General features: G+C 44.3%; 2 protein-coding genes and 1 pseudogene across 2 annotated transcripts in view; 2 read left to right on the top strand and 1 right to left on the bottom strand.

Moving 5' to 3' along the window:
- LOC119527457 (erythroblast membrane associated protein (Scianna blood group)) overlaps positions 1–16,440 on the top strand; it is a 31,816-nt gene extending 15,376 nt beyond the window's left edge. The window contains 18 exon segments of the mRNA XM_037827505.1: positions 1,819–1,998; positions 3,152–3,213; positions 4,131–4,220; positions 4,464–4,802; positions 5,784–6,065; positions 7,522–7,638; positions 8,191–8,223; positions 9,433–9,465; positions 11,541–11,561; positions 12,311–12,331; positions 12,419–12,445; positions 12,539–12,565; positions 14,373–14,392; positions 14,394–14,517; positions 14,520–14,758; positions 14,760–14,822; positions 14,825–14,849; positions 14,852–16,440. Of these exon segments, the coding sequence (XP_037683433.1) occupies positions 1,994–1,998; positions 3,152–3,213; positions 4,131–4,220; positions 4,464–4,802; positions 5,784–6,065; positions 7,522–7,638; positions 8,191–8,223; positions 9,433–9,465; positions 11,541–11,561; positions 12,311–12,331; positions 12,419–12,445; positions 12,539–12,565; positions 14,373–14,392; positions 14,394–14,517; positions 14,520–14,758; positions 14,760–14,822; positions 14,825–14,849; positions 14,852–15,099 (1,776 nt within the window). The 5' untranslated portion in view covers positions 1,819–1,993 and the 3' untranslated portion in view covers positions 15,100–16,440.
- On the bottom strand, positions 118–1,389 carry LOC119527458 (annotated as a pseudogene).
- Positions 16,441–17,596: 1,156 nt separating the features above from the next.
- ZNF691 (zinc finger protein 691) lies at positions 17,597–24,186 on the top strand. The gene is made up of 2 exons (XM_037817417.1): positions 17,597–17,641; positions 22,677–24,186. Exon 2 carries the CDS (start codon positions 22,686–22,688, stop codon positions 23,538–23,540), a length of 855 nt encoding a protein of 284 aa, XP_037673345.1. The 5' UTR covers positions 17,597–17,641; positions 22,677–22,685; the 3' UTR covers positions 23,541–24,186.
- Positions 24,187–25,744: the final 1,558 nt, after the last annotated feature.

The raw sequence follows: 25,744 nt of genomic DNA, 5'->3' as shown, positions 1-25,744 counted from the left end.
AATATTTATATTTAATATATTTTTATATAAATACACAGAAATAGCAAATATAAACTCTTGAGGGTTGGGGGAGAAGGGTAGGGGAACTAAGCAAGAAGCAAAATCTGGAGAGTCTGCTCAGGATAATTTGATCTCCTCCTTGACCCCTTTGGCTTCAGGCTTCTCCTCCTTGGTTTTCTCTTCTTCTGTGACTTCTTTCTTTTCTTCTGGGTCTTTCTCTTTTTCATCCTCTGTTTTGACTCTCTTGGCTTTTTTGAAGTTGGAAGAGTTCTTGCGGCCGCCCTCTCCCTCCTCATCAGAGTCGGAGAACTCTTCCTCACAGGCAATTCGTTTGTCAGAGGAACAGATTGAGATACGCTTGTCAGGGTCCTCTTCATCCCCATGGGCACTCTCCTCTGGGATGTCATCCTCAAGGATCGCCTGCCTTTGGACCCCAGGCACATGGGGCAGCATTCTTAGGTTCTCAAATAGTTGCTGCTTGATCTTCTCCAAGTACTCATTAGTGTTCTGGTTGGTCGTATTGGAAGGACTGATGTGAAGTTTGAAATCTGGTCCAAATATTCAAAGTAGTCATTGTATGGAAGCTCATTTGGGATCTCTGTGTTCAGGGCCACAGCTGTTTCATACGTCCAGCACCGGGCTACATTACGAATGGTGTAACCACCTCCTCCCAGCATCAGTATAGGCAGGTTGAAGCTCTTCACACATTCCACACACTTGGCATGCCCTCTGATGGTCAGATTGAAGCAACCGATCCCCAATTAGGGAGTCAGAACCACACTGTAACACGACTGCACTAGGCTGGAACATCTCCATTACTTTGGACATGACCGGCTTGAAAACAGCCTCGTAGGACTCACCATCAATCCCATCTCAGAGCGGGTAGTTAACAGCATAATATTTGCCTTTGCCAGTGCCGATATCCCATAGATCCCCTTGTTCCTGGGAAGTACTCTTCCTATTTATGAAAGGACATAGCCATGACCTGGTCTATGGTGTAGAAGGCCTCTTCCACACCATCACTGTGGTGAATATCAATGTCAATATACAGCTTACCCTCTGGTGATACTTTAGCAGTTCCAGGATGGCCAAGACGATATCATTGACATAACAGAAGCCAGATGCCTCAGACTTCTTTGCATGGTGCAGGCCCCCAGCCCAATTCACAGCGATGTCCATCTGCTGCTTATTAAGTTTCACAGCACTTGCCACAGAACCACCAGTAGATAACTGACAGAACTCAAACAGACCATCAAATACTGGACAGTCCTCACCAACGTTGAATCTCTGCATCTGCTTGCTGTACTCAGACATGTTATCTGGGTGGATGGAGCACAAGAATTAAATGTAGTCATCACTGTGGTACTTGGTCATCTCCTCAGCATTGGCTTTATGAAGACAATAGATTTCCATCTTCCTGAATAGAACATAGTTGAGCAGCAAATTGTGAGTCATGCGGATTCAATGGGGCTTCACTGGGTGACCTTGTCCATAATAGTAATTTCCAACATCCCCGTCGTAGTAGTAACAGACTTTCCTCCTGGTATCCTGAATCAGCACCACCTTGCTTGCCTCCCATCTCTCCCATCAGTCAGTCCATCAGCCCTCTCCTGATACTTATTGTTAAATTGTCCTTGTGAAAGTTGCTCAGCAATGAACAAGATAGTTTACTCATATCTGTGATGGCATAGGGTGTTACTTTTCCCCCAATCTTGGATAACTTGAAGGTAGACAAATTATATCTCACTGTGATCTTAATGTACATTTGTCTGATTACTAGAAAGTGAATGTCCTGTTTCTAATGTCATCCTCTCCTAGGCTAGTCTGCTCCTACGGCTGCTTCCCATTGATGTCACGTCAATCGCCCTCATTACACAGAGTTTCAATCTGATGGAAGGACTTCATTTGCTTTTTTTCATTCCCAGCATTTCATTCCCACCTGTGAAAATCATTTCACAAGTATTTTCTATGAATCCTCACTGTAGCCCTATTGATGAGGTAGGTACTATTATTAACTTTATTTCATGTGTTGGCAGAAGGAGGCTTGAGAATTAAACTAACCTAAGGTCCAGAGATAGACGATGGCATAGCCAAGGCATGACTCCTGGCTGACTCTAGAGCCCACTCCTTAAACTACATCATAAACTGTCTGAATCTAGGAAATTGGGGCTTTGGAGGTCTCCTCTTTTTTAAATTTCAGGTAGCACTGTATCACTCTGGACTTGTCTTTAAAAATCATTTTCTAGTTGAGGGTCTTTGGGGTTGGAGGTAACGCCAAGGGATCCTGGGTCCTACCTACTTCCATCTTCAACCATAACTGATAAAATAGAGAAGCATTCTCATTTATATAACTTCTCTTGATCAGTTCCTGAGTAGCTGGTAAGCTGTAGGAGGGTGGGTGTGAGAAAGGCAAAGAAATATGTCCTAACTGTAATCCTAACCCCACTATGTCCTAGTGCCAGGTTGCCATTTGCAATATTGGAGGATTAAAGGGGTGTGTTGCATGCATCATGATTAAAAAGACAAACAAACAAGAAACTAAACCAGTGTACTCTTTGCCATGAGAAAAACAGAATTGGAAATGTGTTCAAAGCTAAAGTTAATCTTCAATTTCCCAATCTCCCTTTGATGCCCCTGCCCCACCCCATGGCCCATCTTTGCCCTATTCTAAGACCTTTTCTTTGGGAAAGATGTGAAACCTTGGAGAGAGATTAAGAGATGTGTTATCTTTTCCCGGGGTGTTTACAGTTTAAGGTTTATCCCCAGTCGTGATGTGAGAAATTCTGTTTCCTACTGAAGGAATTTCAGGCTGTAGCAAGTAGGTGGGGAAAGAAATTTTCAGTAGGGACTCCTTGAGAGTGTCCCTGTCATTGATGCACACAGTGGCCTATACCTACCAGGGAGAAGTGTCCTCATTTAGTTTAATAATAACGGTAACACATTTATTGAGCATTGTTCTGCCAGGCATTTGTGGCAAGTACTTTGCATGCATTATCTCCTCACATTCACCCTGTAAGAAAGGTCTCCCCTTTATAGATTAAGAACCTGAGGTCCAGAGTTACTGTGTAACCTTCCCGGGGGCACAGAGCTAGTAAATGGGTGGGGCTAAGACATGAATTCAGGTTTTCCTAACTCCAGACATTGTTTGTAGGATTAATGCCTTCAGGATGAAATGGAAGGAATTACTACATGACCCAGCAACTTTATTCCAAGGTATTTACCCAAGAGAATTAGAACATGTGTCCACACAAAAACTTGCATATGAATGTTCATAGTGGCATAATTCATAGGCAAAAAGTGAAAACAACTCAATGTACATCAACAGATGAATGGATAAACAAAATATGATATATTCATTCAATGAAATATTATTTGTTTATAAAAAGGAATGAAGTACTGATACATGCTACTGCATGTATGGACATTGAAAACATGCCAAGTGAAAGAAGTCAGACACAGAAGGGCATATATCTATATAAAATGACCAGAAAATCCATAGAAACAGAATAGGTTAGTGGTTGTCAGGGGTTTGGGGGAAGGAGAGGGAAAAAGATGGAATGGGGAGACCTTACTGCCTGGTTTGTTATTTCTCAAGAGTAAAAGTGGAAGTGCTGTCATGGAAGAGCTCCAGGACACTATGGGTCTGGGAATGGCTTGAAATATGCACTTCCAAAACCTGGCCTTGGACACTCTAGTTGTGAAACGAGGCCAGTACTCTGGCATTTACCTGGATAGTTCTGGGTACAAGTTCTCGTTCTTCTCAATTACTCCTTATGTCTTCCAAGTCCCATTCAGTGTCTCACTCTTGGATCCTCATCCATAGCATTTCTAGAGATTTAGCAGTGGTGCCTGCAACTGCATTGAGTACTTATCTACTCAATAATCCTGCAAGAGGCACCATTATTATACCCATTTCAAAGACGAAGAAACAGAGTCTCAGAGAGGTTAAGTTGCAAAGTCACAAAGAGATAAGTAACAGAGCTGGGTTTCGAACCCTAGACTGCCTGTGAAGTCTGATCCCAGAGCTCATGCTCTACAGCCTCCATCACCACCCTGCCTCTTAGGTCGTGCCCACTCTCATATCAAGGTCACTAACCATTTCCCACATCTCCCTGTCCCTGTCTTCCTAGTTTGGATGGAGATGGCAAGTGCCTCTGGCTCCTGGCTTCCTGGCTGCCTTATTATGTTTGTTTTCCTCCAGCTGCCCACTCATGGGTCAGGTAGGAGTTTCTGAATCTCTTCCTCTGTCTGGGATATCTAACGATTGAGTCCCAAGAATTGGGAACCTGGCCTGGGGCTTTATTTTTTCTTGGGTTCTGTTCTTCCCCCAATTCTTTCTAATGCCCTTCCCAGGCCCTATCGTTCCTGCAGGTATCTCCTTCCTTATCCCTTCCCAGGTTCTCCCTCTCCCATCTCTCCCAGATCGCATTATCTGTTTTTTTTTTCATGTCCGCGCTGCACAGGGGATGCCAGCAAGGTTCACCTGGCCCCGCTAGGGGGCACAGCCCGGCTGCCCTGCCCCCTTTCCCTCTGGCCAGTCACGGTGCCCACTGAGGTGAGGTGGCTGCGGTCTCCACACCCCCAGCGCTCCCAGGTTGTTCACGTGTTCCGGAATGGGAAAGACTGGGATGAAGATCTGATGCCAGAATATAAGGGGAGGACGGCACTGTTGAGAGATGCACAAGAGGGAAGTGTCACTCTGGAGATCCGCGGGGTCCGGCTGGAGGACCGAGGGCAGTATCGATGTCAGGTCCAGATCGGCAACCTCAGTCGAGAGGACAGCGTGACCCTGCAGGTTGCAGGTTAGGATGGGTTTGAGGTGCCTGGGGTCATTGGGTCAGTTGGGTGAGTTTAGTTAGGGTCTACTTTGTCCCTCTATAATTTTGTCCCCAAATTCCATATATAGAATTTTCTTTCATCTGCAAGTTCTGCCAGGAAGGATCAGCTTTACCGGTCAGGGTCCATTTATCTCATTTGAAGCTGTGACACTGGTCCAGGTGTTTCTGATAAGGAAGGAACCTGGGCTTTGGCAAATATAGTATAGTGCAGATCCTGATTATTTGAGCAATGACTCGACCAATAGCTCTTCCATCTCTGGGTTATCTTTCTTTGTTCCCTTATCTGGGAATTTATAACCATGGCTGTAAGGAGATGCCCTCAAGGACCAGAATCCTGAGCTGGGACAAGGATTTGCTTATTGAGCCCTATCTGAATTTCCTGAGCACTTAAAGTTCTAAGAAGGTACACATGGGGTTTCTCCAACAAGCTCCAATATTTTCGAAAAACTTCAGTCTGTATAAATATATACATAAAAATCAAAAGAAAACACAAAGTGTACGTTTGCACTTGCTTGGAATGATAGTAGCTCCATATGGTCACACAGATGCTCGGTCATAACTCAGAGTTGCACACTAAAAAAGGGGGCTGAATCAATGATTTAAAAACACCCAGTGGTTGGCAGACAGACTCTTCCCAAACATGGAGTCCTTTGAGGGGAAGAGTAATTGTTAAAAGGGGCCTGGGATGCACAGAAGAATCAAAATCATATGATGCAGTAAATAGTATTGGTAGATTTTAAAAGGTACTAAGATGACGCTAGAGATTGTTTTATCCCATTGTGAGGAGGATGGAGGAGAGGGAGGCAAATATTGATGTTACATTAACAGTCACCCTGTTCATCAAAGGAGGTTGTCAGAGGAAGGGGAGGTTCTGGCTGGGGTGGAGGTGAAGGCCCCGTCAATCTACTTCAGGGCTGGTTCAGCCAGGCAGTCTCTCCTCTCCAGTTCTAGGCTCCGACCCTTATATCCATGTGAATGTCTATGACGCTGGATGGATCCACCTGGTGTGCGGCTCAGCAGGATGGTTCCCAAAGCCTTGGACCGAGTGGAGGGACCCTCAAGGCAGGCTGCTGCTGTTCCTGTCAGAGACCCACTCCCTGGACGAATCTGGGCTCTTCCGAACAGTGGTGACCAGCAAAGTCAGGGACAGCACTCTGGGGAATGTGTCCTGCACTGTTCGCAACGTGGCCCTTGGCCAAGAGAAGACCACGGCCATGCTCATAACAGGTAAAAGTTGAGGCAGAAAATAGGTTTGATGCAGCTGGTGGTCCCAGAGTAAACACCTACTTTAGAAAGAATTTTCTTAATTTCTTAAATTTTAAGAATAACATGTTTATGGTAGAAAAATACAGAAAATCTTTAAAGAAAATTAAAAATGGCCAGTAATCTCATCAATGGGAGAGAACCGCTACTGACATTTTGGTGCCTTTCCTTCAGATCTTTCTTGGATGTATGTATCTCTCTGTGTATACATTTACATGTATGTATTCTTGTGTTTTTTCCTCCACTTACAATGTCATGAGCGTTTGCTCAAGTAATTCTCCACAACTTGATTTTTATGAGATGCATGGCTATACCATAATAAAATTAATTAATGTCCTACTTGTGGATGCTTCAATGACTTCAAGTTTTTCCTCATATTATAGCTAAGTGTGCAGTGAACATCTTTGCACATATTTTGGAAAGCAGTTCTGATTATTTTCTTAGAATGTGCTTCTAAAAGTGGAATTAATGGGTCAACAGTATGAACCTTTTAAAGACCCTTGAAACATAGAGCCATATGGCAGAGAGGGGTGGTTTTAGAGACAAAATAGAAAGACTGTGGCCTGGAGTCCAGGGGTGGGGAGGGTCATAGACCTCTGCTAATCTCTTCCTTCTTTTCTCTGTCTGTTCTCCTTTCCTGTTTTCCTACTGGTGGCACTGCTGCTCACGGAGTGCTAAGTGCCTTACATGCCTGATCACTAAATCTCCCAACAACACAGTGGTATAGGACTATTATCATCCCCATTTTACAGACAAAGCAAAGCAGGCTTGCAGAGGCTCGATTCCCTTGTCCAGCTACCATCTAGGACTAACAGTCAGCTTAGGCTCTCGGCTGCTTTGTCATAACACCATTTCTGCTATGTTTTCTTTTGTATTTCTTATTTCCTTTCTCCTTTCTCTCCTGCCTAGGCTTTAGGCCTGCTTCTACAGCACCATAGAAATGGTTTTGCCCCTGTTAATGGTGCTCGGGACAGAAGTTGCTGACTGCTGTTCCAGGGCAGAGTGAGGATTTGAAGGTGGAAGCAGGGGTGCTCGTGAGGAAGACTGTGGGAGATTACGGAGGAGAGCACCTCCAGTTCTTAGAAGTCCCTGGACTTATTTTTTCCATTGAATTATAGGGCAGGATGAGGTTGTGGTTGAGAAGCTGCATTCAACCCACTGTTTTCAGGCAGGACCATCTAATCCATTCCTAAGAGACGAACATCTCATTTATCTTTAAAGTCATCCACGGGTCATCCAGGGTTTGAGTTACTGAGAGAAGCAAAGAACCTCACCAATCTTGGCCAGAGGTGTTATCTGAAGATGTGATGGTCTCAGTTAGGATGTGCCTGAGCCATCTGCCACCTGAGGTGGAGCCCTTGGTGTGGGAGAAGATCTCAGACATATCCCTGAGGGTGGTCATGGGTGGTTTCTCTTCCAGCCCCATCTTCAAGGAGCCTCTCCCCCTCAGCAGTGGCTCTTGCTGTGATCCTGCCCGTCTTGGGGCTTCTCATCATCGTGGGTATTTGCCTCCTCTGGAAGCAAAGAAGATCAAAAGGTAACAAAGTGGTAAGGGAACCCAGCCTGACAGGAGGTGGCACTGCCATTTCTCTGGGAGAAACCGGGAAGGAAGAAGAGGTAGCCATGCTGCTTCTCCATAGGTTAGAGAACTCTCAAACTGCTGGTGGTTCCATGCCCTGCTGACTCGTGTTGCAGAGGGGATCACATAAACTGTGCCTCTGGGCAGAGCTGTGAATTCTCATCTTTTGAGAAATTAGAAAATAAAATTTCCTACCATGGCAGTCTTCTAATTAATTAAGACACCCAATCACCCTGAATTAATTAAGAAGCCCAATCACATCACAACTTTCATAAAGATGGTTGAATGTCACAGGATCTCAGGGTTGGAAAGGATCTTTAAAGTCACATAATCCAATGTTCTTCCCCTTATCTGATTGGTTGGAGGACCTTCTAATTCTTTCAGATGGTCACAAACCCCCAGTGACAAGGAGAAAAGTGCAATTCAGGTAGCTTAGGCCATCTTTGGGCAACTTTTAGAAAAAGCCTTCCTTAAGCTGAGCTGAAATCTGTCTCCCCCTCTTCCTTCTAGAGAGCCTACTTTATGAACAGGTGATGGAGGTAGGTAAGTGTCCTCGGCTGGGTGGGGATGTTTCTCTGTTTTGTTCCTGTCTGTATCCCCAGTGCCCACTGATCTAAATTCTGTACCTGAAAATCCCAACATTCTTGGTGGCAGTGGGGGACTAAATCTGTTTCCAGTTTTTGCTGATTCTCACTTGTAATAGCCTGTCTTCCAGCATGTTTGGTGATTTTTGTCTATGAACTAATTGCTTGACATTATTCTGAGAGCTATGTAGGTCTAAAGCAAAGGAAGCTTTTATTCATTTTGCAAATAATTGATAATTGTATACTAACTGCCCAGGACTCTACTAGGTGCTGGGGATACAATGGTGAGTAAAAGCAGACACAGTCACAGTTGATTATACACCATGGTTGATTGTATGGTATGTGAATATATCTCAATAAAACTGAATTAAAAAAAAAAAAAAAACATGCCCAAATATCTTCAGGAAACTTTGCATTAAATAATGTTAAACAACTAAGAAAGAAAAGAAAAGAAAAAGCAGACATAGTCTTTCCCTGCTGGGGCTTTCAGTCAAGTCAGGGAGGTATACATGAATTAATTACCCATCAAATGCAATACTGCACATATGATGAATGGCACAAACAAAAATTCAGTGCTGTGAAGACTATGACCAGGAGGACCAATTAAATTTGAGGGACTAGAGAAGACTCCCTAGAGTCAGTGATGTTTGATTTGTAGAATAAGCAGGCATGAATGAGGAGGGATTGGAAAACCAACCACAGCAGAAAGCAAAGTTGAGGAAAGAAACATGGTCAGGAGGGAGCAGAGTTCATCTGAGGAACTGAAAAGGTACAGAAGTGAGGTGAAAGGGGACAGGGGATTTGAGAGTGAGGAGTTAGGCAGGGCCTAGGCCGTGTGAGGCCTTGTAGATCTTTTCAGAGATTTTCGATTTTACCCTAAGAGCAGTGCTAAAGAAGGGAATGGAATTTCCTGGTCAGAATTGTGATTTGAGAAGTTCTGTCTGTCTGCAGTGTTGAGAAGAGACCCGAGGGAGCAAGTTAAGCTGTGGGAAATAATGTGGGGTGCTATTTTTGTCATTCAGGTGAGAGATGATGAGGGCCTGGGTCAGGGAGGTGGAGGTGGAGAAAGACAGAGGTGGATAGGTTCAATAGCAGGTATAATCAGTAGGAATTATGGACCCTCAAAACAATGGCACAGAATCTCATTTTTCTTTCCCTTTCCTTCTAGAAAATCTTCTCTCAGACCACGCAAAAGAAAAAGGTAATTATCTGTACAAGAGTAAGGAGTAGGGAACATATAACATATTCTTTCTCCTTCTATATAAATGCTGACAGTCTATCTTTACACATACATGTAAATACTCCATTAATGCTGTCAGAATTTAGTTTCCAATGTCAAGGGGCTCTAGGGTTGGTGGCATTGAGGGTTGGGAGAGTGCCCATTGTCGAAATTCATAGATCTGGGTTATCGTGAGTTCTCATCAGCCTTTTCACCAATCTTCTAAAAAAGGGTCTATTTAAAAATATATTAATGTGGTCAAACCTCAAGGATTGAGAGAGGCAGTATGATGTAAGGGAAGGTTCACAGCTCTGGAGTCAATGACCGCTGGCTCAAATCACTGGCCTACCACTTACTAGCCTGGGATGAGTCACTTCTCTGCTCTGGGCCTTGGTTTCCTCTTCTGTGAAATGAGGATAATAAATCCTCTCAGATAATTGTTTTAACTATTAAAAGAGACAACCTTTAAAAAACTCCAATCACAGTGCCTGGAACATAGAGGGGCTCCTTTCCCTTTTTGCCAATTCATCTTCATTAATAGAATGTTTACTCTGGGCTACTGGGAGTACAAAGTTAGACACCAAGGGTACCAAGAAACTGACAGGCTCAGCTCTTTGAAGTCTAGCCAGGAAGACACATGGCTCCATGTGCAAGGATTTTGGTGTTTCCTCCCTTAAGTCTCCTCCGAGCTGGTGAATGTAGGGCTGCACTGTGTCCTCAGGGACACTGTGGCTGTTCTGTTCAAGAGCAGAAGGAAACAATGTGGTGTAGCGGTGAGGGTGTCTTCATCCCATTACTAACTGGACAGCCTGGGGCCAAATTCCATGCCCCGTTGAGTCTCAGACTCCCTCTTTGTAAAATGGGAGCAATAATTATACACACCTCACATTGTTGAGAGGATTCGGAGCCTAGCTCATTATAAGAATAGCGCACACTAAATGGAGACTGTTAGTGGTGGCAATGATAAAAATAAACCATCAGCTCCCCAGGGGCTATGTCCTATTCAATTTCATTGCTCCATTGCCTAATGCCTAGAACACACCCAGCCATGATAAAGCCCTAAGCACAGGGCAGTGGAATCAAATGTTTAACCTTAATTCTCTGGCAGGGCCAATGCAAGGGAAAATGTTGGCCAGATTGTGGCTCTCCAAAAAAGCCATAAGTACTCTCCTGAAGCATACAAAGCATACATTATGTCCCTAAACCTTCTAGAATCTCCAAATTTGTGACTTGTGCCACAGGACTTCAGTGGAGTTACTGTAGAGAATAATAAAGCCAGGCTAACAAGTCAATTCCCGACCTGAAGCTAGATAGGAGTCCCTTTCACTGCAGGCTTGAAACCTATTACAAATCTGTGTTTCTGCAGAGGGTGTCAGGGTATACAGATGCCACATCTTCTCAGAGAAGATTTATTTGAGAATTTTTTTGGGGGGGGTTGTTTATTGTTTTTATAGAAAAGCAAACAACAGTATGTTATGGAACGGAATTTTAAATCTGCATGCATGACTTTTTAAGATAAAACAAGATTATAAAGACTGTGTATTTCCCTGTGTGGCCATGCTATCCTCCTAGATTCCACCTCCTTACCCTCCGCCCAACACATTCATGCTCATTGTTAAGGTTCGTGGGAGAAGAAAATGTTTGAAAGTTCAGAATAGTAAATGTAAGTACCAAGCACAATGCCTGGCAGGAGTAAATGTTTGATGAATGGTGACCATTTTTTTAATAGCAACAATTGTTATTATTAACTGTAGATTAGAAAAAGGCTGTAAGGCACATGCTCCTGACCACATAGCTACAAACACACTCACACGGAAAGCAGAGAAGTGAAACCAGACAGACAAAAAGGAAGGGAAGAGGAAGGAGGGACCAAAGTCCTGGGCAAACTGAGTCATTGGGAAAGTGGCATGAGGTCTTATCCCTGGGAAATGTGACTGGACAAGATTTGATTGAAACGTCGTCATCCTTTCAGTCATGGTGGGATGGAGTGATGCATCTTCTGGGTTTCCTGGGATATAGCAGCAAGATCTCCTCACGCATGCCTCTCTATTTTGTAGGAAGACTCCACAAAGCCATCAGTAAGTTCTCTCCTCATCAAAGGCACAAACCGCCTTCTGCTGACATCTCTGCCTCAGGACCAGTGTCTCAGTTCCAATTCCTTGGGTAGAAGGGAGGGGGCTTTCAAAGGTCCCTCTTGTCAAGTATTCCCTGCTCCTCTTTCCTGCACAACAGTTATCTAGTCTCTAAGCAGGAAATGGTTTACCAGGGAAAGAGATGACCCTCCCATAGATAAGGCCACCTGGAAGTCCCTTTTATCGCCCAGGCATGGCATTCCTTTACATGGGGCCCAAGGTGGCTGGATCCTTACTTAACTGAATATGCTGGGATAGGGCTTCTCTACCATTTCGTGTATGAGAACCTCTTTTTAACATTAAAAAAAAAAAAGTGACATGTCTATTTGACTTTACATTAAGAAAATATACATCATAACACAACCTAATAGGAATTCAGAGATTGTTTTAAATATTCTTTCCCACAGCTTCTGTATACATTTATGTGGTTATTACCAACATGTGTGAGACGTATTATTTATTCGGTCTGCAGGCAAGGTTTGGCTGCAGACAGGTATTTGCTGACCCTCTGCAGTATCTCTGTGGACACAAGACCCACAGTTGGGAGCCATTGCCATTGCAAACACTGCTACGGGGAAGTTCCAGGGTATTACTAGTGAGGATCTGGTCTGGGACTGTGGTTGGGATAGGACTATCATATTATGGGAAATTAGAAGTCCTCATTCTGATTTCTTAAACTGTTTTTATTTTTTTAGAGAAACTCCGGAGTGAACTGAGTAAGTGTTCTTGAACTTCCATACCAACTTATCACCTGCTGAAGTGTATTTCCAGTGATAGCTCATTCCCTTTTTCTTCTTTTATAGAGTTGAAAAGAGCTGCAGCAAACTCAGGTGAGATGCACTTTCTCCTGTGCTTGACCCCCCACTCTCTGGGAGTTCTCAAATTTCTCCATTGCTTTACCAATCCCCATTTATGTTTTCCAGGCTGGAGAAGGGCCCGGCTGCACTTTGGTAAGTTACACGAATCACACTGATCCACATTTCAGAGCCCATCCTCCTTAAGGCTCCATAGTCTAAATTCTTGTTCTGTTCCTTTGGAACACAGACTGTAACTTTTTGTTTTTATCAAATCTGTAGCCATCTCCCTCTGTGATGTTTTGAGGGATCACATTTGGATTTAGAAACTCCCTCCTCTTTTAGAGCACAGCTAAATGTTTCAGTTGATCTCCCTATGGTTTTTTCTATGACTTGATTTTTGAGATTCATCTTAAGTATACTGGTTATTTTATTTCTTCTTTTTGAATTGTCTGCTTCCATCTTATTCAAGATACCTTTTTGTGTGTGTGAAATTTTTATTCTGAAATAATTTCAAACTACAGGACAGTAACAAAAATAACACAAAACCCATACAGAGAACTCCAACATACCTTTATCCCCACCCTCCTCACCCCCCCCCACCTACCACCACCAGATATCCAGACAGAATACTTTTTGATTTGTAGGATTCTTTCTATATAAAGTATATTAACTTTGTCATTTTCATATTTGTAACAAATAATTTCCCAAGTTTTCATTTGCATTTTAATTTTATAGTATTTTTGATGCCTGAAGTGTTTATTTTTATGTAGCCAAATTTATTGTTTCCCGTGTGGTCCCTTTAATGTTTAGGCAGTCCTTTCTATCCCACAGTAGGATAAATAGCCACTCTGTTCCTGGCTCTTTCTACACATCTGCCACATTCTTCTTTCTTTGCAGACCGGTTTTCTTGGGGGATGGTGGTAAGGATTTTCAGAAAAGAAGGGAATGGGTTGAGCAGACACCTCAACAATGTAGATTACAAAAGGGTTTTGTAGTTTTATTCTAAAAGACTTGCACATCTTTCTTTCAATGTATTCCTGAACAGTTTATGGTGTTTTGCGGCTGTTTGCATGGGATCTGTTATTTTCACTCTGTGTGGTCCTTATCAGTTTTCCAGGCTGCCCATCCCTGTCCTGTACACACTGTCTTCCTTCAGACAGGGTATGCTAGAATTGATTAGTCATCCCCTCGAGAGAGCTCAAGTCACCTTGGTTGGCATTTAGGAACTCATAAACCCTCTGTCTCACAGTCACAGTCTGCTTTACTCCCATCAGCTCTACCGAGTATAGATTTCACAGATACAACTCTCCAAGATGAGCCAGTTTCCCAGATTTGGGGGAAGTCTCGCGGTAACCTCCATAATCTACCATCTTAAGGAAAAATCCTTCTCTATATATCAACATTTTAAAATGATAATTACAATCAATAGTTTTAGCAACCCAAATAAGCATCACAAACTCACTGTATGGACCAAGCACTATCTCATATATCAGCCCATCAAATCTGCACAACAGCTCTACAACATGGGTGCTAGTATCGTTCCCATTTTACAAGTGAGGAAACCAAGGTTCAGAGGAGGATAACATGCCCACAGTCACGAAACTGCTGTGCGGCAGAGCTGGAACTGAAACCCAGGTCGAATGTTAAAGCCAGTGTTTACTATTGCTGTTAGATTCCTTTGGAAAATTGAACACAAAGGTAGCATTTCCTAAGAATTAAGAAAGCTTCACAGACAGATGAAGAACTTCCTTTTCCTCTTTTCCTTCATACTTTACCAGGAAGCCTGGAAGACTGAAAGGACACTATTTTTTTATTTGGTACATATGTGGGTGGGACCCAAGAACTAAAACAGGCCAATGACGGTTGGTTATAGACTAAAGATTATTTTTTCCTCCAAGCTACTCAAAGATCCCTTAAGACTTAGCCTTCCCAAACTCCACCCCTCTGTGATTCTCTGCAGTGGCTGTGACCTTGGATCCTGGACACAGCACATCCCAAACTTATCCTGTCTGAGGACCGGAGATGCGTGAGGCTTGGAGACAGAAAGCAGCCTGTGCCTGACAAACCCAGAGAGATTTGATTTTGTGTCAGTGTCCTGGGCTCGAGTGCTTCACGGCTGGCTGTCACTACTGGGAGGTGTATGTGGGAGACAAGACCAAATGGATCCTTGGGGTGTGCAGTGAGTCAGTGAGCAGGAAGGGGAAGGTCACGGCCTCACCTTCCAACGGACACTGGCTTCTGCGACAGAGTTATGGGAATGAGTATGAAGCGCTCACATCCCCACAGACCTCCTTCCGCCTGAAAGAGCCCCCTCGGTGTGTGGGAATTTTCCTGGACTATGAAGCGGGGAGTTATCTCCTTCTACAATGTGACTGACAAATCCCACATCTTCACTTTTCACCCACTGTTTCTTCTGGCCCTCTTCGCCCCTTCTTTGAACCTGCCTTCACGATGGAGGGAAAAACATAGCACCTCTAATTATTTGTTCAGAACTCCAGAAACTCGAAGAATCAACTGTCCCTGAGCCAAAAGGGAAAGGCCGTGCTAATGGAGATGTGTCCCTGAGGGTGGACCCTTCCTTACACCCCCCTCAGGTACCAGAGCTTTTCCCACACAGTGCTATGATTTTGTCCAGGCCCTCTGACCTAGGCCCAGCCCTACAGGGACTCAAGGCTCCTTCCCTTTAGGGATGTGTCTCCTCACCTGTTCCCCTGATTGTCCAGCCCAGCACCTGTGTTTGAGTCTCCTGGCCCAACACATGATTCTGGAATGTCTCATCTCCTTACCCCAAATCCAGACCCTTTATTTGTGCCACCTGTTCCCCAGGGCTTGGTTATGAACCGTGCCTTGCTTTTGGGGACTTGAAGTTCCCACTGATCTGGAAGAAGAAATCCTGAAAACCAAATAAACAATCAGTTTAGGTTTAGGGGGAGATGCTGAATGGGTGGGACAGTACAAGTTCAGCAGAAAGGGTTCTCTACTTCAGGAGATACTTTCTCTCTACCTCATCCTCTACTCTGAGTTTTAGTGATGAAATTATGGACCCCAGTTGACTGAATTCTTGCTTCTTACTTATCTTTCAGGGATCGCTTTTCTCTCTTTCTCTCTCACTTCAGGACTTTAGCCCCCAGAGTCATTTTTTTTTTTTTAAATAAACATGTTTTGGCTCACATACCCTCCCTTCTTTCTTCAGGAACTGGGGGAAGGTGAAACATGCCATCCTTTTCAATTTTCTTGATGCTGCTTACAGCATCGTTTGATGAAACCAAAACCAGTATACATGTTTTCAAAAGCTAATAATAACCAGGTTCGGGGACTTTAAACGTGGGCACTATAATCTGGACAGCCTCAGGAGCACAATCAGGGAGCTGGGAAGGACAGCTTCAAACAGAGCAGCTCAGCTGTGTATGGCCTTGAAAAGGCACTAGCAGAGTCAGGCTGGTGTGCTGGCCCTTTTGAACAAAGGCTTTGGGCCTCCTGAGATTCAGAGAGGCCCAGCTAGAAAAAGTGACAGATTGAGCCACCAATATAGGAGGTATTTCCCTAAGACCATTTACAGGAAGACTTAACTATTTGTGTAGCACACAACCTCTCAGGTCAGATGGTATTGATTTCAAATAAGAAGCTGATAGTAGACCATGTGTGAGGATAAACTAATGAGCCTGGTTTTTGGTGTGGCTTCCAGAAAGAAGCCTCGCTACTTTAAAGTCACACCACAACTATGATCTGGCCTGCTTGTGGAGCTATTGGCTATCAGTTTGCAGAAGGGAGCACAGTTGTACCAAATAGAATTGAGATCTTTCTGCCTGTCAGATGTTCTCTCTGTTAGTGCCTGAGTGGAATTTTTGTTTGCTTTCGTACAGTTCTTAAATAAAAGTTTGATATTTCATTGTTTGGAATGCTATGTTCATTGTGATTGAGAAGCTGTGGGAAAGGCTTTGGACTTGTAAGAGAAAAACACAACATGTAATTGGTTTCCAAACAACCTTGAGCTCACTCAAGCAAGCTTTAACCACAGTTAATAATAAAACCACAGTTTTATTCCTGCTTCTGCCTTTTCAGTATTATCTTTATATAAATGTATAAGCTAATGTATGTAAGCTATGTCTATTTCACTCATCCATATTCGGTTTCAAACGTACTTTCCTGAATAGCCCAATCTTAGAACTAATTCTCATTGTTAGCACTCTTCCCACAGAATGAGAGAGCTCACCAGCAGGAAAGAGAACTGACATTTGTGGAGCTTTATATAAATATGTTTTATACATGTTAACTCATTTAATCCCTACAACAATTCTGCCAGCGGCTTTATAGGGGGAGGAAAATGACCTCCAGATGGCTAGGTGGTAGAGCTAGGATTATAAACCTGGTCTTTCTAGCTCTGAGGGCAACACTCTTTGCTCTTTGCACTGAAATACCAGACAGATTTGAAAATCCTGTCGAATTTCAACCTACATATTCAAATTAGCCTTTCTCTCTCCCCAGCCCCCCCACCCCCTCTTTCTTTCAAAAACCTGAAAAACATCCTAATCCTGGCTATATTTTAGTGGCCTTTACTAACGACTGTCAAGTTTAACTAGGGATGTACATAAGACTCGGAAAAATCCCTGTGCAGCAGCGTTGGGAGACCTGGAGGCAGTTCTTGAACCAGGCATGTTTAGCTTCTCTAAAGAAGGGGAGTGGGTTAGTTTATCTTCAAACTCCCTTCCACTTCTACAATTCTTTGATTTTAAAGTATAAGCCTCGAGTGGGCGCCAGATTGTAGGCTTCCCCGTATAGGACCATTAAGGGTCGCCAACGCAAAGCAAAGAAGAAACTTGAGTTCATGAGCACTTGCAGGTCTTGTAGGTTAGTTCTACATAGTCTACAACTTTCCACGCGGGTGGCCTCGCACCTTCGGGTCGAACGCTGAAGAGCAGAAGGAAATCCATCGACCTCAGAAGGGAAACCATGCTCTACTGCCCGGTTCAAAACTTTCCAATTTCTTCTCAGAGCCCACCACTTTCCCTAGGACTACAACTCCCAGAATGCCACGCCAGAGGCCAGAGCTGGTTGGCAGTCCCGCCTGGGCCTCTCGCGTTGTGGCCGCTCACTACAGCCAATGGGAAGGAAGAGTGATTCCAGAAAACCAATCCTAGGGAAATAGGGCGGATCCCACCTGGGTTCCGGCTCCGGCCCTTCCCGAGAAGAAAGAGGTGGAGCTGTCCCTGACCGAGCGACTGGAGTGAGGTGGGTCTGGGTTCTGCCGGAGGTCGCAGGGGAGAGGCGGACACGATTTCGCGAGGAATTCTGTGGGCACAGCTCCTTCCCTCTCACCGAGGAGGTGAAGGCGTTTTCTGTGCTCCCCAGACTCAATGGGGGCAAATGGGGCCCTGTGATCCCTCCGCCCCGACCCCTGTCCCTCGCCCTGGGCTCGCGTGGTCCGGTTGATGTCCCCCGGCCCCTAACCTGCGGCCCTTCTCCTGTTGACCTTTTAGTACTCCGGCCTCCCTGCCACTACTCAAACTTTTGGGGTCCGCCCCTCCTGTTTTCCCTTTGCTGCAGCCCCAAGCCCTCCAGCATCTCTGACCCACCTCCTGTCCTCTAGAACGCTTATTCCGTTGGACTCCGCCATTGGCTTCTCCCCGTCCCGCAACACACAACCCAGACTCTTGGGTCCTGAGACCTCTGATTGCAGCCTTTGCCCCCGGACCCCTGACCCTCTTGCTCAGACTCTCTGACTTCTTTAGTCCTTCTCTATCCCTGACCCGTCATTCAGCTCCCCAGAACATTTCCCTGTTCTCAACACCTTGCCTCTGGCCTCTTCAGGTCCCGTCTCTCTGCCCAAACCCTCAGCCCCACCCCTCACCTTACCCCCCAACTCTTGACTTGGCCCCAAAGACCCTGAGCTTTGGCACCTCTGATCCCATTCTATTTTGGCCTCTTGGAAAGTCCCTTTCCTCTAACCCAGGCTCTGAACTTCATAATCTGTGACCATCTTTCCCATCTTGGTTCTTACTTAAACCTGGCCCCTTCTCCACTGCCTCAGTCCCTTCCACCCTTGCTCCTCCTTGTACCTCTGAGCCTCCTAGGAAGACAAGCCCAATGGATCCCTTTCTTCCCCAAACCTCTGAAGTATCACGGTCCTCTCACTACATATGGGGCTTCCCATCTCTGCAAATCCCAATCTTGCTCACCCATCCTACAAGTTTCAGCTCAAATACCACCTCTTCCGTGAAGCTACCCACTGTGATCTCTTCAGGGAGATATGCCCATGTCATCTGAACTCCCAGGGCACTGGTTTTATTTCTTTCCTTCTCTCTTTCCCTACTCTTCATCCCTCCCTACCCACCCCCCTTCCCTTCTTCTCCTTCTTTCTCCCTCCAACACTAGTGTAGTGGATAAAAGCATAGGTCCCGTGTCTGTCATTTACCTTCTGTGTGCTCCTGGGCAAGTCACTTAATTTCTCTGAGCCCCGGTTTCCTCATCTTTAAAATAAGGATGATAGTTGTGAAAACGAAATGAAATGGTTTCTATATAAGTGCTTATTCCAGGGTTAAGCACTTGGTATGAGCTTGAAAAAATGTAAACTGTTATTATATTGGTGCCTGTATGATGTGCCAGGCACTGTGCTAGGCATTGAGGAGCTGGTACAAAGGTGACTCAGACTAAGGCACAGTCCCTGTCCTCCTAGAACTTAACCTTCTACACTATAGGAAATCTCTGGAGTTCATGGTCTATCTCACTGCTCTGTTTGAGGGTGGGGATTATAATTCTAGATCTTTTTGCTCTTATTTTGACCCAGCTTTCAGCCCTGGGTGGAGTCAGAGCTTGATAAATTACGAATTCTCAGAATAGCAGGATTGGAAGTGAGTGGGGGCCATATAGTTCATTACATAAAGAGAGATACTAGATACCTGAGTGGAGTAAGGGTAAAAATTAAGATGACATTCACTCATTCAAGAAACATTTGTGCCAGATATGCTGGGGAAAGAGATGACTAAGATCCAGTCCCTGCTCTCAAGTTTCTTATAGATTATTAGCACATACAGACATGTAAGCAGGCAATTGTAAATCACTGTAAAAGCAAGCACAAGATTCTGTGGATGCACAAAAGAGAAGGAAGTGGGCAGAAATCAGGAGATTGCTGAGGAACGTAGATCACAATAGCCACAGGTAAGCATGGGATAGATTTTGGAGACAGAGACCTGGCCATCATTTATTCAACTCATTTGACAAATATTTATTAAGCATCTACTGTATACACCTGCCATGACTCTAGGAGTTTTGATTATATTAGCAAATAAAATAAAACAAAGATCCAAGCCTTCATGAAACTTATCTTTTAGCAGGGGAAGGTGGACAATAAATAATAGACATAATAAATAAATAGAATGTTAGAATATGAGAAGTGCTTTGGGGCAGGGGGACTGGGAGTTGAGGGGTATAATTTTTAAAATGATGGTCAGGGAACAGTGAGTTTAAGTATCAAGGAATGCATTGATTCTGATGCTTGCATTTTTTTTAATTCATTTTTATTGAGATATATTCACATACCATGCAGTCATACAAAACAAATTGTGCATTCAGTTGTTCACAGTACCATTATATAGTTGTGTGTTCATTACCAAAATTAATTTTTGACGTTTTCATTACCATACACACGCAAATAATAAGAATAAAAATTAAAGTGAAAAAGAACAATTAAAGTAAAAAAGAACACTGGGTGACTTTTTTTTCTTCCCCCGTTTTTCTACTCATCCATCCATAAATGAGACAAAGGGGAGTGTGGTCCATATGGCTTTCCCAATCACATTGTCACCTCTCAGAAGCTGCATTTTTATACAATCATCTTCAAGATTCATGGGTTCTGGGTTGTAGTTTGATAGTTTCAGGTATTTACTGCTAGCTATTCCAATTCATTAGAACCTAAAAAGGGTTGTCTGTTCTGTGCATAAGAGTGCCCACCAGAGTGACCTCTCGGCTCCTTTTGGAATCTCTCTGCCACTGAAGCTTATTTCATTTCCTTTCACATCCCCCTTTTGGCCAAGAAGATGTTCTCCATCCCACGATGCTGGGTCTAGATTCCTCCCTGGGAGTCATATTCCATGTTGCCAAGGAGATACACTCCCTTGGGTATCAGATCCCATGTAGGGGGGAAGGCAGTGATTTCACCTGCCAAGTTGGCTTAGCTAGAAAGAGAGGGCCACATTTGAGCAACAAAGAGGCATTTAGGAGGAGGCTCTTAGGCACAATTATAGGGAGGCCTAGTCTCTGCTTTGCAGCAACAGTCTTCCCAAGGGCAAGTTAGTCCTGTGGTAGAGGGCTCAGCCCATCAAACCACCAGTCCCTATGTCTGTGAGCACATCAGCAACCATTGAGGTGGGGATGATGCTTGCATTTTTGAAAGTGAAAGAAGCCTATTATTTTCCACACTGCTTATTCTTCAAGAAACACTAACAGGGTTTAGTAAACTACAGTCTAGTTCCTGTTTTTTAAAATAAAGTTTTATTGGCACACAGCTATACTCATTTGTTTATGTATTGTCTATGGCTGCTTTCACAATACAGTGGCAGAACTGAACAGAATTGAATAGTTGTGGCCAAGTTGAGTAATTGTGACAGAGATCTTGTGGCTTGCAAAACTTAAAATATTTACAGTCTGGCACTTTATAGGAAAAGTTTGCCAATCCCTGCTCCTTAAAGATCTGGGGCTCTATTGCCTCTCCATATTTCATGTATCAGAAGATTATATACAGTTTTATAATATTTTTTAATAAAAAAAATTTTCCTTTTCTTAACAAGATCGGGTAAGGTATCTTTTTCATTCTTGAATTCTTCAGAGGGCTAAGACATAGTGAGTTCAATAATTGTAATAGAAGCTGTTATTTGTTGAATGACTAGTACAAGCCACACGCAATGCTGAGCATGTTACAGGCGTTCTCTCATACAAAGTCCTGCAGGGCAGGGAGGTATCAGAATGTTAGTGATGAAGGAATTGAGGCTCAGAATGGTTAAATAATTTGGGATAGTGTATGTCACCATTGAAATTCAACCCTAAATCTGTCTTAGTGTCCTTTCTGGTACTTTATGATGCGGTTTCCAAAAATACTTGCTAGTTTGAAGGAATTATCAGTTTTTCATTTTCCGTCATCAATGCTCTATTGTAGTCTGTGCTTCCCTTCCCCATCCCTTTGTTCATGTCACTCTGGACAGCCATCTCCACCAGCCCACTCTGCCTTTTGAAATATTAATATTCTACAGGGCCTAGAAAGGCCATCATTCTCTTCTTATCTGAAGTACTTTCTTCTTTCCCTAATTCCCTGTCTTTGGATGTAGGAATCAAAAGTATGCAGCTTAGCAAGCATTTATTGATGTTTTCATAAGGCAGGCCTTGTGCTGGTAACTGGGTGTATGAAACTGTGTGTGTGTGTGTCTGTGTTTGTGTGTCTGTGTGTGATGTGAGGGTGTTGTGTGTCTTTGTGTGATGTGTATAGTGTGAGATTGTGGTTGTATGTGTGTGTAAGTGTATAGCTGTGTGGCTGTGTGTGTGGTATTAGTATGTGTGTGTAGTGTGTGTGTGTGGTGTTTGAGTGTGGTGGAGGTGGGCACTGACCAACAAGAGCAGACACCAGCCAATGCCCCCAGCTATACCAGATATTAAATCTTTACTTGCTAGATTATGGGAGGCCTGGGGAGGGGTGGGTGGCAAAACAGTTAGAAAGGTTCAAAGCTGGACCTGGTTCAAAAGTAACTTTCAGAAAGATTAACTCAGGGCACCACGAGGGCCTTAAGTATTAGAGGTTCTATTATGTTCATTTTGAACACAAGCAAAATAGATGAATACTTCTAAGGAAGGTTTTTTTTTTAAGAAAGATTAAACGTAAAGGGAATTTGAGTTAACCTATAATTAGGCAGAATATTGAACCCATCCCAATATGGACGCTCCTTCATTTGCACATGAATTAGAGTCTAGATTGTCATTGGTTAGTGGTATTAAGAAAAGTGAAGTTTTTCAAATTGAACATATACCTGTTAGTGGTGCACAAAACTGGTGCCCCCCTCAATCCCTCCCCCTGGTGGGTAGATTTAAAATCTGTGAAAGTTTGTCACTTGAAAGTTATTAAGTGAAGGTATTCTAGCTAAATATTCCAGTTAATGACATTATTTCTGATGGATGGTTCCATGGGGACAGTGTACACACCCCTTCAACCTGAACAGAAGATTCCCTGTGTTCTTACTCTTTCCAAACAATAAAGGTGTTGGCCATTTATCTTCATTTTCAGGGTTCAGAGATGGGCAGTGAGAAGGAGCAGAATCCAGAACAGCAGCTGCCTGAGGAAGGGGAATTGGGTAAGCCTTGGAGAGTAGATGACTTGGGTGTTTTTCGGATCCCAGGAAGGGAAAAGGAGCATGAGCAGGGGAGCCTGTCTGAGGGACCACAAGGAACCCATCCACAAAAGCCATGGGAGAAAGTCACCGTCCCAGCTAGAGAGCCAGGAGACCCCAATGCTCATGCAAGACTGGAGGCAGACGAGAAGCCCTTTATTTGTGCCCAGTGTGGCAAAACCTTCAATAATACCTCCAACCTGAGAACGCACCAGAGGATCCACACTGGCGAGAAACCTTACAAGTGTTCTGAATGTGGCAAGAGTTTCTCTAGAAGCTCCAACCGCATCCGGCATGAACGGATCCACCTGGAGGAGAAGCACTACAAATGTCCCAAATGTCAGGAGAGCTTTCGGCGCCGCTCAGACCTCACCACACACCAGCAAGATCATCTGGGCAAGAGGCCATACCGCTGTGACATCTGTGGCAAGAGCTTCAGCCAGAGTGCCACGCTGGCTGTGCATCACCGGACCCACCTTGAGCCAGCACCCTATATCTGCTGTGAGTGCGGCAAGAGCTTCAGCAACAGTTCCAGCTTTGGCGTGCACCATCGCACCCACACGGGCGAGAGGCCTTATGAGTGCACTGAGTGTGGGCGGACCTTCAGCGATATCTCCAACTTTGGAGCACATCAGAGGACCCACAGAGGGGAGAAACCCTACAGGTGCACTCTATGTGGGAAACACTTCTCCCGGAGCTCAAATCTTATCCGACACCAGAAAACTCACGTGGGGCAGCAGGCTGGGAAAGATTACAGCTGAAGGAGAGACCCATTCAGAGTAAGGGAGAGAACAGAAGAGACCCCAGCCTAGTGTAGGGAAAAAATCCTTAGGATCTGTTGCTGTTCCCTTAACTTCAAGCCCTTCATCCCACTTTGGAAAATGGTTTCCTTTTGTCTGTGAAGCCAGAATCTCCAGGAAGACCTGAAAAGGAACTCTGAGTAAAAGTCCTTACCTCTTTCCAGGCTCCTTTCTTGCCTTGGAAAGGCCAGAGGACCCAGTCTTGGTTTTACCTTCTTGGGGGAAAGAGAAATAGGGCAGGCTGAGAATATGCTCATGTCATTAAGCACCGGTCTCCTGGCCTTTGAGAAAATGCCTGTGAGATGGGCATTCATGTCTGAAGGTCCTCCAAATTGTATATGGACTGAAGTGGCCTGCTAGTTCCCAGTCTCTGTGTCCCCAACTTTGCCTCTAGGTCTCTGGGCTGGGAGGAGGGGCCTTTCCAATGGAAGGGGCTTCCCTGACCTCGAGAAGAGATCTGAGGTCCTGCCTTAGGAATTAAAGGGAAGCTCTCAGGGGCCATGAACCAGGGACGTTCCTACTCCCCCATGTTTGTTACTTGTTACTCCCCACCCCAACCTGTATCTTTTTCTCCAGTGTTACTAGCAGTAAAACCTGTCAATGAAAATGTCCTTTGTACTTCTTTGGGGGCATCAAAGAAGTGGGGAGCTGTGGAGATTGTCTCAACTGCAACCACTCTGGGAGGGAATTGAGCTCCAAAAAAGACAAGACGGGATGGCTGCTCTGAAAAGCAAAGGAAAGCAGGCTGAGTCTCTGGCGCCTTTGAGAAAGAAGGGAAGGAACTAACATTAATTGAGCTTCCACTATGTATAGATTCTACCAGTCACATTCATATTCATCATCCCATTTAGTTTTCACAACAACCCTGGAGAATAAGATGAGGAAACAGAAGTGAGGAAAGGTGAAGTCACTTGCTGTGAAGTCACTCAGCAGGTGTGTGGTAGAGCAAGAATTCAAACTCAGACTTCCCTGACTCCAAGCAGATGCTCTTTTCAGTACATTCACCCTGTTTGCTTCAGAAGGAGGAGACACCAAGGGCTGGCCTTGGACCAAGTGGTTCCCTGAGAGGGGAGCCTCTTGATAGGGCCCTGGACCATTAGCTCTGTGGGAAGTCAATGCCAAGCATTAGGATCTATTCAACTTTAGATTATTGGTTGAACTCTTGCTCAGTGCCTAGGAAAAATGGCAGTGGCAGGGAGTAAGGAGATGAAGGATGGGATAAGATGACAGAAATCTGAAGACCCATGACAGGAATCTCTGCCCTTAGTAGGAATAGTTCAGTTTCCAAGGCTGGGACAGCTTGGCAAGGGTCATGCTTGGCTTCTTGCTCTTTTGGCCCTAGCCTGGCTCCATATAGTTTATTTCAACGTTTTCTACATAGACGTTTAGTGTTACCCAGCTCTCCTCCAAGAAATAACAAAAGACCCCACTCTACCTCTCTTGCCAACCTGGAACCCTGCTCTTCCCAAGTGAGGGACCTTCTTCATTTGTAGCCAAATGACAGATTGTGATTCTGGTACCAGGCTTGGAACTGACACCACCCATGACCTGACCTGTCAGAGAGAACCCCCTACCCAGGCAGGGATATGCCAGGAGCTTTACCCTCACCAGCCTTTTGAATGCTCACAATAAAACCTGTGGGGTAAGAATTATCCCCGTTTGACAGATGGAGAAACAGGCTGACAGAGGAAATGACTTCCCAAGGTTACCTAGCAAGTAAATAACAGAGCCAGGAACTGAACCTACTTCTGTCCAAATCCAAAGCCTGCGCCTTTTCAACTGTAAAAGAGAACTTCTCATAGGATTCCCCTACATTTGCATGGCACATTACAGTTTATAAAGAACTTTATGTCATATACATTTTCCTGTCACTTGAAAATATCTACACAAAATATTTGGAACATATAGTCACCCAAACCGCACATGTGGGTTGGCACACTATCCCTCCTTATAGTAGAAGTCACCATCTATCAAACACCTATTGAGTGCAGTTACTATAAACACGTCTCTGGCGCAACAACTATCCTGCAAGGTAGTATTACCCCATTTTTAAGATAAAAAAATTCAGAGTGTTTAAATGACCTGACCAAATGAAAGAGCAGGGATTCAAATTAAGTGTGTCTGATTCCAAACCCAAGCTCTTTTCATTATCCCCACTGTCACAC

This window comes from Choloepus didactylus, chromosome 2, assembly GCF_015220235.1.
Source record: "Choloepus didactylus isolate mChoDid1 chromosome 2, mChoDid1.pri, whole genome shotgun sequence".
NCBI classification, from domain to species: domain Eukaryota; kingdom Metazoa; phylum Chordata; class Mammalia; order Pilosa; family Megalonychidae; genus Choloepus; species Choloepus didactylus.
The sequence above is the reverse complement of the archived record's forward strand: the minus strand, read 5'-3'. Positions and strand labels throughout refer to the sequence as shown.